Source organism: Pseudoliparis swirei, chromosome 6 (genome assembly GCF_029220125.1).
Source record: "Pseudoliparis swirei isolate HS2019 ecotype Mariana Trench chromosome 6, NWPU_hadal_v1, whole genome shotgun sequence".
Lineage (NCBI taxonomy): Eukaryota > Metazoa > Chordata > Actinopteri > Perciformes > Liparidae > Pseudoliparis > Pseudoliparis swirei.
In genome coordinates, this window is record NC_079393.1 from 6,610,273 (window position 1) to 6,623,022 (window position 12,750).

Below are 12,750 nucleotides of genomic sequence, written 5' to 3' on the forward strand. Positions count from 1 at the left end.
TTAGAGTAATGAGGGCCCACTTTAGAGTATGGAGGGCCCACTTTAGAGTAATGAGGGCCCACTTTAGAGTATGGAGGGCCCACTTTAGAGTATGGAGGGCCCCTTTAGAGTATGGAGGGCCCACTTTAGAGTATGGAGGGCCCCTTTTAGAGTATGGAGGGCCCACTTTAGAGTATGGAGGGCCCCCTTTAGAGTATGGAGAGCTCACTGAGGGTGTCAGACTTTGACTCTGATAGATGTGTTTATCTCTTCCTCCTCCTCCTTCCTCTTCCTCCTCCTCCTCCTCCTCTTCCTCCTCCTCCTCTCCCTCCTCCTCCTCCTCTTCCTCCTCCTCCAGGCTGGCTGCAGCACCATGTCCTCCGCTCTAAGTGGGGATATATCAGGCTACCATCTGAGTGGTGAGTGGACCGTTCATCTTCCTCTCCTGGTGTCGTTCATCTGTCGTGTTTCAGAGGATGAGAAACCCGTTTGTGTTTCTGATGGCCGTCGACGTGACAACACATTTAGACGCGCCCTGTAATTGGCTTGTCTCTTAAAGAACCAGGAGTAAAGATACAGCTGTCAAAGCCGACTCGGCACCGGCTCATCATCCACCTGTAAAATGTGACATGAGACGCTTCAAGTTTTAGGATCGGCATTTAATTTTTATGAACAATGATCTGATTTACATAAAACTTTAGACACCGTGAAGTCATCTCATGATCTCAATACTTGAGGCGGATTGTGCTCAGTGATCGTGAACTTCTAAAGACTCCTACTGATCTCTAAATAAAATAAAACTCTAAACTCTCGGTACTGGGCACCGTCACGTATAAAATAAACACGGTTATGAAGCCAAAACGTCTCTTGGAGCGCTTGTTTTGTGTGCTTGTTACAGTGGTGCGGAACCCACCCGGCTGGGAGTTGGGGATCTACCTGGTGGGCTTCTTCGTGCTCCTGGCCGTGGCCGGGATCAACATCTGGAAGTTGTGGAAATCTGGAACCTTCCCCGCGCCCTCCCCCTTCCCCAACTTTGACTATCGAGTTCTGCAAGAAAAATATGGAACCTCCTTCTCAGAAGTCAGACAAAAGGTACCTATGTGTTTATATATTTTATATATATGTATATATATATATTCATTTATTTAAAGATATATATATATATATATATATATATATATATATAAATGTATTTATTATTCATTTATTTATTTATATATTTATTTGTTTATATATATATGTATATGTATATAAATTTATTTATTATTCATTTATTTATTTATATATTTATTTGTTTAAATATATATATATATATAAATATGTTTATATATATATAAATATGTTTATATATATATATATATAAATATGTTTATATATATATTTATATATATAAATGTATTTATTATTCATTTATTTATTTAAATATTTATTTGTTTATATATATGTATATGTATATGAATGTATTTATTATTCATTTATATATGTATTTGTTTATATATATATATATATGTTTATATATATATGTATATGTATATAAATGTAGTTATTATTCATCTGTTTATTTATTTATCTGTTTATTTATATATTTATTTATATATATCTCTCTCTTTAAAGGCAGGGAGGTGAGAGGTTTAGTGAGGTTGAGGTCAAATCAAGAATCTTCTTCGCTTGGCGAGCCCTCATGTGGCATGGAGGGTCGATGGGTTTTCGTTTCCAATGAAGACGGAAGCGGCTGATTTCAAAGGAACTTCTGGTCTTTTAAAATTCATTCGCTTTGGTCTTCACCGTCAGAGTCTTAGGCCTCGATGGCACGTCAATGGCTATCTCCACGTCAGAAGATAATCCTGGTTTCTTACCACTTGGGGTCTTGTTGTTGTAATTGCCATAGAGTTTCTAGATCTCACCCGCCACTTAGGCCAGTACAATAATTGAGAACTAGAAGATGTGATGGTTCCTCCTCGGCCTACGCTCCAAACCATCCGCCGAGCGTCATGAAATTTGGGGCGAGTGATATTTCTGTGTTCCCGCTGAGAAACAGACGAACCAAACCCCCGAAACGAGAACCTCCTCGGTGGAGTTCATGACGGGACCAATGCTCCCAACGAGGAAACTATTTGAGTTGAAAGGCAACCGATGTGAAAGGTGTGGTTTGTAGTGATGCAACTGGAAGTGGAGCATTTAGCTTCCTTTGATAGGAGGTGGAGACCAAAATCAGAGCTAAAAGGAGTGACTCATGATTCTCTCTCACTGTGTGTACATGTGTGTTCCTGTTGTTGCAAACAGTTCACTGTGAGTTAGTTGTCCATCTCAGTACCCTCTAAATGTCCTTACACCCTCTAAATGTCCTTCCTCGACTCCTCCCTGAAGCGAGTGGCCGCCAACAACCACCGGCGGACCTCCACCACCTCCAGCCGCAAGCCCAGCCTGGCCTTCGGCGACACCCCGGACTGTTTGCGGGATCTGGGTCACCTGGAGCTGATCAGCAGGGAGCTGGACCCGAGCGGCCAGGCCCAGCTCAACAGATCCATGTCCACCGACTCGCTCAGCTCCATCTCCTCCATCGCCAACAACTTCGGCCACGACTTCACCGTCGGCCAGCTGGAGGTGACGCTGGAGTTTGAGCCGTCCAGGCATCCGGGCCACGGGGCGGGGGTCCTCCACATCACGCTGCACCAGGGCAAAGACCTGCTGGAGAGGGAGGAGGGGGACTTCCCCGGCTGCTTCATCAGGGTCTCCCTGGGGCCGGATGAGATCAGCGTGGGGGTCACGAGGGTGAGGAAGTCGAGTTGTGCCTGTGGACGCATGCTGTTGTGTTCTACTAATCGACAGGAAGACTTCATAAAGTTAACGTTGAAGGTTTCAATGAATCAGCTGCAAATGTTTTGCAAACAAAGACACAAGTGAGGCCTCAAGGAGTTAGAGGGTTAGAGTTAAAGGGTTATGGTTAGAGGGTTAGAGTTAGAGGGTTATGGTTAGAGGGTTAGAGTTACAGGGTTAGAGTTAGAGGGTTATGGTTAGAGGGTTAGAGTTAGAGGGTTATGGTTAGAGGGTTATGGTTAGAGGGTTAGAGTTAGAGGGTTATGGTTAGAGGGTTAGAGTTAGAGGGTTATGGTTTGAGGGTTAGAGTTAGAGGGTTAGAGAGTTAGATAGATGGGGATGAGTCCCACGAGATGAGAGGCCTCCATCCTGCAGCCGGGCGGAGCCCCGTTTCAGTTACTGGACGTAGTGGTGGAGGTTGTTTCTACGCCCTGTACCTTCATCAGGAGTTGGTGTGGTTCACTTTCAGCTCACTCTAATTTAACCTGCGTTTACTCTCATTTTAGGATGTAATCATCGTTATGTGTATTAAGACATTTTTTTACGATGATACGATTTGTCGCGATCCTAATTAAGAGTCATAATATAATAAATCTGTGTAGAGTTTAGATGATTGGGTTATGCGATGTGTGTAAACTATATTTATCCTGAGTGTAAGAGACAGTAAGATAGATAGATACTTTATTCATCCCCAGGGGGAGATTTGTTAACTCATGTAAATCATTGAGCGAGACAATGTAATGAACAAACACATTTCACCGAAGGTGAAATCCCCTCCCCCTCCCCAGATGTACTAAATGTCATTATTTATATCACAATATGAACTTTAATATATTGCAATATAGGATTTTTAATTTTATGGAAATCTATTTTTACAAGATCCAACAATCTGACTTTCATTTGAATCTCTCCTTCAAACACATTACATTATATATATTTTAAGAAGGGTGCGCTTTTCTTTGAGAAGCAGTTTAAAGCTTTTTAAAATACAAAAAAAAAAAAATTTATATTAATACTCACCACCATGACTACCATATTATGAGTTCCTGAGTCAAACTTTAGTAAAAATAATAATTATATATTATGTGATTTCGCGTTAGTCGCAGCGAGAGAGGACCCAAATGCCGACATTACTGCAAAAAAACAATCTTTAATCCAACAAACCAGAAGGGACGACAAAAACTCGGACCAAACAGTTCGAAGCCACACCGGGAATGAGACAAACAGGGTTTAAATACACAGGCAAGGTGAGAGGATTGGACAACGGGGAACAAGACACAGGTGGAAACAATGAGGGCGGGACCAGCAATCACACAGAAGGAAACAATCAGGGCCAGGGCAGACAATCACAGAGAGACAGACGACACAAGGACTTCAAAACAAGACACAAAACGAGACACAAACTCCAGATCCTAACATTATATATATTATATATTATATACATAACATATTATGTATTATTTATACATATATATATATAATATATATGTATAAATATAATATATATATATATATTATTTATATGTATATTATATATAATATTTATATATATATATATATTATATTTATACATATATATATATTATATTATATATTTATAATATATATATATATTATATATATGTATATTATATATAATATATATATATATATATATATATTATATGGTGAAAAGCTTGAACCTGAGGTTTAGGGTCAGCTGAGACAAGAAGAGGACGGGTGGCGTTCACCTGCCGCTCGCCTTCTGCTCTCGGAGCGATGCCAGAGGACCGGCTCCTTCCTGCCGGGCCTCTGTGGCCTCGTACAGCCGGTGACTCAGACTCACCGGCCCTCACCGGCCCTCACCGGCCACGAGCATGATGTTGTGTTGTGTTAACATCATTTAATCTAGAAGAGTGAAGACCAAAGAAACGCTGACATCGGCTTCTCTCGCCCTAGTGTTCAAGCCAGCTCCTCCTCCTCCTCCTCCCTCTGTTTCCCTGTGCTTTCTGTCGTTCGTTTTTCTCCTCTTTGCTGTCACTGTTTCTCTTTTTGCCCATCACCCGTCTATCACTCCCTCTTTCCACAATTGTTGCCCCCTCATCTCTTTTTTGTTGTTGCCTGAAACAATGTGCATGCCACTCTCCTCTCATTCTCCCCCAACACACACACACCTACACACACACACACACACACACACACACACACACACGTTATCTCTCTCTCTCGCACACACAAACATACACACACACTCTCTCTCTCTCACACACGCAGACAAATGCACATGAACACAGACACACACACACACACACACATTGCCATTGCCAAGAGAGATACTGCGTTGTATCTTTATGTGCTCAACATATGTTGCAATTGGTTGTAATATTAAATATATATATATATATAATATAAATATATATATATATATAGATTATAGTGCTCTTCATCTGTTCGATATGAGGCATGCACTCAATTTGGCAACTCACTCGTGACCTCCTCACTACACTACACACTCCATGTTTTTGTTGTATTCATTCCTACTGTATCTGTATTAACGTGTTGTGTTGAGCAGATATATATCTAACACTTCCGAGAAGAATCACAGGTGTGAGAAAGAGCTATTATTAGATCCACTCTCTCCCCCCTGCACATTCACCAGTTGCCTGGTAACCTCCGACCTCCTCGTAAACCCTCGTCTCAGCTCCTTCTCCAGCAGACGCTGGCCAAATCAGCTTTTTATTGTAAAAGCTGATTTGGGTGCCAAGAAAATCAATTGAAAAGTGGTTTTGAAACCGGATGATGAAAAACACACAAAATCAGTGTTTTCATGGCGTGCAGACGGGTTTGCACGTCACTATTTTTAACCGTGTGAAACTCAGTGAAAACATTTCTTTGCAGAGGGAAACAAATGTGTTTGTAAACACAAATATCCACCATGACCGTGTCCTCAGAATGTTCTCCATGTTCTCAACTATCCAGACACTAGAAAACTCAAATGTTAGACATATATTCTGATAACACATTTTGTTATGGCTTGTTGTTGCTCCTGGTATTAAGCTAAGTTAAGTTGTACAGCTTCACTGTCTGTCTATTTTGGCTGGTTCTAAAAAACATAATAATTTGGTACAACAAAATATATATTGGCAGGCATCTAAATATTATATATATATATATATAAAATATATAATCTATCATATATATAATATATATATATATTTAATATATAATATATATATATAAAATATATATTCTAAATTATATATTTATATATATATATATATATATATATATAAATGAGGGATGTGCACAGAATAATTGCAGCTCCCCTCCCACACAATAAAGGTGATTATAATTTAGTTTGAGTGCTGAAAATTGCATTTAAGAAAACAGCAACGTGCCTTTTTTAGAAACAATGACCCCATTATATATGGTTAATCCCACACGCTGCTCGGAGTTTAATCGGTACGATGCCGAGAGTCCAAAACAAACGAAAAAACCAAAAAGTTCACCTCATTTGTATTGAGGGAGCATAAATCTCAGAATCTGTAAATATTGGGTGTACCGCTTGAACAAAAGCTCTAATAAATGTAAAGTGTTGGTCATTGTGTGCTTCACAGCCGGACTGTGAAGGCCAGAGACATGCTTTCGATGTAAAGTTGATTATTGTGATGTATCTTACTGCAAACAGCCAGTTATGTGCAGGAGTTTTAGTCACCTCTATGTGTATTTGACCATAAATCATAAGTAGCAATCAACCCTTAATTCAACTCAGACCCCCGTGTCCGGTGGCGCCTCTCAAATGAACCCAAAGATCACTTATCCGAGATGTTACGAGTAAAAGAGAAGTGTCCTGTGCCTCTCACAGATCCAGAGCAACGCCTACACCGTGCTCTTCGACGAGCACTTCTCCGTGCCCATGGACTCGTCCCTGCTGGAGGAGTACAGCCTGCGTTGTGCGGCTTTCGGTATCGACGCTGACGAGAGAAACATCAGCGCCGGGGTCGCCGACCTCAAGCTGTCCGACCTGGACCTGACCATCCGGCCATTCAACGCCTGGCTCTACCTTCAGGACGTCAATAAGGTCGCTTAGAATTCTAGTATTGTGCATACAATTTGATACGATGCAATGCAGAAAATAATACACACACACACACACACACACACACAATATGCATCATATCACAATACTGCTGTAACAGATGATTTGGTTTCAGGCATAGTTTAGTTTTCAGTCGTTCCTGCAGTAAATTGAAGTGCTCTCTGGCTCCCCCTGCTGGACGTTCAGCAGAACTACACGTCACATTCGATAAATAGCAATAACAGAGTTGAGTGCGTTCCTCAGTAAATGTAATGAGATTACAGTCACAGCAATGCTGATGCTGACTCACATTAGTTTTACACCATCAACAGTAATCATGGCTGTGTGAGTCTGCAGTGTGCCAGTGGAATAATGACTCGGCTTTGAGCATGTTTCATTCACAATTAATAAATAAATTTAGCAGCTTTCAAAAAAGCTATCACGAATTAATTAATTGCATTTTCGTCGACATCACTCGGAATAAAAACGCAGAAGTAATAAGAACCCTCAAACGTGTGAATTCTATGTACTTATTCTGTCTTTTAAATGATGAACTTACAAAATGAATAGTGAAATGGAATCGCACCATTTAGAATTTTTCAAGTTTCTATTAAGTAATTGCCCGCATTAGATCAACGAGCTCCGCTCGGCTACATTCCAGCTCCGTGAGAAGGGATTTGCTTTTTTTCCCATGGACGACGTCGTGCTCGTGCAAAGTGCTTTAAAGCCACGTGTTGTCTTCCATGTCTGCCTCCGCAGGCTGTGGACGTGGTGGGGGAGATCCTGTTGTCGCTCAGCTATCTGCCGACAGCGGAGCGCCTCACCGTTGTTGTGGCCAAGTGCAAGAGCCTGGCGTGGACCAACAGCAAGAACACCGCAGGTAAGTCACTGTTACACTCTTGAATTACAGATCTGTCATCTTTATATAATCTACATCCACACTTCTTTTAACCCTCCTGTTACCTTCACATTTACTAACATATTTTACCCTCGGGGTCAATTTGACCCCAGCAATTAAAACCTCCAGAAAATTATTAGAATTAATATTGCTTCCCAAGTTTAAGTGTGAGGTACTTTATGTTTGTTTGTTGACTCCCTAAATAGACCTTTAAATATATAAAAAAGTTGATATTTCTTATATGTTTGACACAGTGAAAAACAGCCTGGGGTCAAATTGAACCCAAAGAACACCGACGTTAAACATTGAATGGGGTCAAATTGACCCTAAAGGTAACAGGAGGGTTAAATCACTCGTATGTCGTGACTCAGGCACGTGCACAGGTAGACCCCTAGTGGCGCTCAAGCTCCTCCCCTTTGACCCTGGATGAGAAAAGTGGCCCTTCTGCTGGAGCCCAATTTTGTCTTCATTCATAAGTATTTAAGAATAAAAATGACTCTGTCATCTGACGGGGCATTTATTTGAGTTCTTGTGAGGATTTCGCCCCGTCATGCTCCGCGGTAGCTCCTCCTCCTCCTCCTCCTCGCGCGTTTATTACGTGGCATTTTTCGCTCCCATCATTTTGTAAATGAAAATAAATTATAATAGAAAACATGTCATTTTGTTTAGCTCTCATGTCTTCTCACGACACAATGTGTTTCAGGTGTTGCGTAGCAACCAATTACTTGCTCACGTCAAGCTACAGTGATCAATAGATGCATCATTTTGGCCCGATCACTCTTTCATGAGGAGTTTATTAGACGCGTCACTAACTGAGTGTCGGGGGGTGTTTTTTTTGTTGCTTTTAGAACATGTAAGTATAAGTAAAGTTTATTTATATTCCACTTATCACAGATAAAGTGTCACAAAGTGCAGTGCAGTCGTCAATTTAAACAATTTGGCAATAACAGGGGCCAAAACACATCCACAGGTAGAAGAGCAAAGTGCAATACACTGTAAAAGATATACAAATAATAATAAATGAACAGGGAAGATAAAAAGGAGGAGATAGAATATTTGAATTAACCAAATGCCAGTGTAAACAGGTGTGTTTTTGAGATGGATTTCCTGCAAACCTTCGGGCTGCAGGCAGAGCGCTCCGCAGCTTTGGCGCCGCTGCTCAAAAACTCGGTCGCCGCGAGTTTTAATGCAAGTTTTTTTCCCGCCGTCGTCATTATTCAGATCCGTTCGTCAAAGTGTATCTCCTGCAAGACGGACGGAAGATCAGCAAGAAGAAGACTTCCACCAAACGGGACGACACGAATCCCATCTTCAACGAGGCCATGATCTTCTCCGTGCCGTCCATCGTCGTGCAGGTCTGTGGAGGCCGGGGGTCCCGAAGCAGGGAATGATGGGATGCCACTTTATTGATTCAATTCAATTAAATTCAGTTTATTTTATAAAGCCCATTGTCACAAATAACAAATTGGCCTCAGAGGGCTTTACAATCTGTACACATATGACATCTCTGACCTTTGACCTCACATCTGATCAGGGGAAAACTCCCACAAAAAAACTTTCACGGGGAAAAAAGGGAAGAACCCTTCAGGAGAGCAACAGAGGAGGATCCCTCTCCAGGATGGACAGAACAATAGATGTCATGTGACCAGAGGAGTATGACAGTGTATGAATATCCACATATAGGTCAAGGGGAAAGATGAGATAGAAATTTGATGACATAAAACAGACTCAGGAACCAGTGTTGCCAATAAATAGTAACTGAAATGACAGTACTTAAATAATTACAGGAAAAATAACAACACACACAAAAACAGGAGCGCAGGTGTTGACCTCTTTAAGATTAAAGGTGTGTAAGATTCCCATATCTTTAGCCATGAATACTAATACACCCATCGCTATGACATCATCTTTAAATGCTCCTGGAATATAAAATGACTCGTATCAGTCGATGCATTTTTTTTTTTTTAATCCCAAATATCTAACTCTATATAAGGTGATGTTTTAAAAAAGCGGCTACCATTACTCCACATGTCCATTACGCTAATTCCATTTGCTAAGAAGACGCTGACTCATGCTGACGCGGCGGGTTGCGTAACCCCGTTGTGTTGTTTCCAGGAACTCTCCCTGAGGGTGACGGTGGCCGAGGCCACGGACGACGGCCGGGGTGAGAGCCTGGGTCACGTGATCATCGGCCCCGAGGCCAGCGGCATGGGGATCACCCACTGGAACCAGATGCTGGCCACTCTGAGGAAACCCGTGTCCATGTGGCACCCCATACGCAGGATCTAGCTCGCCGTCCCTGTCGTACGAACCCGTCTCAAGTAAAACACTCGATTGTCGTCGCGCGTCCCCGTCGCCCTCGACGACGAGTCTGTTTCACTGTTTGAGGGAGATAAGAGTTGTTGGCCCACAGGACGATACCGTGTGTGTGTGTGTGTGTGTGTGTGTGTGTGGGGGGGGGGGGGTATGTGTCACTCTGCTAGTGAATAATAAGTTGGAGTAAACACCTTATCTTCATGGGGGGAGGAGGGGATGTGACACAGTGTTTTTACTGACCCCCCCCCACCCCTTTTGGTTGAGAATCATGGCTGAATTAAAAAAAACATCTTTCAGTTTGGACTTTTATTAATCTCCAGGAGCCCAGTCTAGGCAGGAGTGACCACCCCCCCTCTCTCTGCATGGTGCCTACTCTGGCTGCAGCCTGTTCTGTCGAGAGAGTGAGCGACTGGACGGAGGGGTGGACTCGCCTCTCATTTGTCTCCACGTCATCGATTGAGCCGACTCGATTGATTTGTTCCCGGCGGGTCGAGTTAGCTCTGCTTGTGTCATTTGTTAACAGTGAGACGGACAAATATTAGAGGAGTTTGGTATGTTCAGTATTTATTGTGCTTTTGAAAAACAACAAAAAACAAAAAATGAAAGAAAAAAATTAATCCAGGTATACTCTTATCCAGGTGAAATAATTGTAATTTGTAGCAGTTGTTACAGGGTGGCCAAATGTAATCAGCGTATGAATATCACATGACATTGTTCTATTTTTAACATTATGAATGCAATACACATTGCATCAGCCTATTTAACAGTGTAAATAGTGTACTAGAACATTCTTCTCTTTGCCTTTTTTGTTTGAGTGTGAATCATTACAACTTTACATCAGTCTCAGAGTTCATTTACACGACACTATATTTAACACCAATATCGCTGCTGGTCAATTAATTGTGATTAAAAAAAAACCTCTGGGAATTTAACTTGTAATGTAAAGTATACTAACCCCTTTAAATGGTTTCACGGTTCATTTTGTCTTTGAGGAAACACCTTGATATTCTGATTTATAGTTGTGTGTGTCACTTTTTCTTCTTCTCATTAGGATACCTGCAAACTTCTCATCAACGCTGTTCCTGGTTAAAACACCATAAGAGACACTTTGCAGCCTGAATTGTAATTTTGCTAAATGTGTTGATGATGAAAATGAAGATAATGTGACATGTGTCTCTCAAAAGTCAGAAAGTCAAGGTGGCTTTTCACCCGTCCGAGATATTCTCTACAACATCGTGCAATAGTGCTATTTTGTTGAACTTTGAATGTGAATTACCGTGTGAAATACTGCTAAATCTAGAAGCATCATCCGCTTCGTGTGATTTACGTTTCAATCACGCAGAACATAGATTATATTTCTGGTTGCGTTCCTCACTTCACTTCACTACAATCCAAAAAATAACACACCGAGACAATATTTCCTTCCGTGCCAAATAACAAAGCAATATTTTCATTTGCATTTGATTCCACAAAAGCTGTAGCCTTCAATTTGACCACGCATGAAGTTATTTAGCACTCGATGTGAATGTGCCTCAAGAATACAGTGTATTGTGTGAATGCTGTTTGAAATAAAAGAAATTCAACAGTACAAGTCTGACTCCATGTTTATCTTGTTGGAATGACCAGAAATAGAAGAGAACATGTAGGTTTGTGTCCAGGTTGTGAAAAGGGGACTGTTAAAATGAGCTATTGTGGAAACAAAAAGTAAGATTAAAACAGATATATATGTTTGAGAATATGCAGCATGGAGTAAAGAGTATTTAGATGTTTTACAGATAGTAAATTTAGCAATAGTACTGCTGGTATAGCTAAACTAATGATAATATATAATATCAAAAAGCTTTTTTGTGTTCATAATCTACATATGCAAAGGAAATTTTATTAAAGCGATCAAATATAATGCAGTGAAGTAAAGACTATCATGCATGCCCACGAGACGTAGTAAACTATAAAGTAGCGCAAATAACAGTAAAGAAAAAGTAACTTAAAATGTAACTTTAGCATCCTACGTTAATTACTTGAGTGCATGTATTTGGTGCGATTTTTACCATTAACTAATTAATATGACAACGGCCTGAGTTTATGACCTGAACTTTGTCGAAGGTTGGGAAAATATGACCAGGACGGCAAAGTAAAATTCAAAACAAAGTGGATTTAATTAAGTGTGGTAAAACAAAAAGTCCAAAGACACAAAATATTTAACGTGCAGCACGGGCCTGGATGAAGTCAGCTCAAAGCATCGTTCAATAACAGACTGCAGTTCTCCAGGAGAACATGACTCTTTATATCTTTAAGAGCCAGCGTGATTAGATAATATAGATGGAGACGTCACTCGGTTTAATCTTTGTCCGTCTCATCGTTGGAGCTCAGGGTGGTCCCACCCTCTGGGCTCACGACAGCAGCAGTGGTTGGTTAAAATGGAGGTGTTCCTGGTTTAGACTTTGAACACCTTCTGATGGAGCTCGGGGTCATCTTCTGGCCGAGGTCAAGAAGTGTTTGTACCTACAGTATCTGTGCTTCCTATCCAGCAGTGTCAGTATGTTCCACAACATGTGGGTGAGCATGCGTATGAGCTGTTCTCTCTGAAAACGGCATCGAGCCATAGAAGGACACAAGGTTTGGTGCTTCGGGGCCTTAATGCAATGTGAGGGACATGGGGTACTATGTATGTATTTTTATATTC

At 41.1% G+C, this 12,750-nt stretch overlaps 1 protein-coding gene across 2 annotated transcripts in view; it reads left to right on the forward strand.

Annotated features, from left to right (window-relative positions):
* Positions 1–11,658, forward strand: part of syt12 (synaptotagmin XII) — a 25,278-nt gene extending 13,620 nt beyond the window's left edge. Inside the window, exons 2-9 of one of the 2 annotated variants that reach the window (XM_056416357.1) lie at positions 338–398; positions 878–1,071; positions 2,347–2,751; positions 6,641–6,856; positions 7,613–7,733; positions 8,973–9,106; positions 9,867–10,072; positions 11,119–11,658. In XM_056416357.1, coding sequence (XP_056272332.1) covers positions 353–398; positions 878–1,071; positions 2,347–2,751; positions 6,641–6,856; positions 7,613–7,733; positions 8,973–9,106; positions 9,867–10,040 — 1,290 coding nt within the window. In that variant the 5' untranslated portion in view covers positions 338–352 and the 3' untranslated portion in view covers positions 10,041–10,072; positions 11,119–11,658. The remainder of the gene's footprint in view (positions 1–337; positions 399–877; positions 1,072–2,346; positions 2,752–6,640; positions 6,857–7,612; positions 7,734–8,972; positions 9,107–9,866; positions 10,073–11,118) is intronic. The other variant, XM_056416358.1, reaches the window with a different exon arrangement.
* The last annotated feature ends 1,092 nt before the right edge of the window (positions 11,659–12,750 follow it).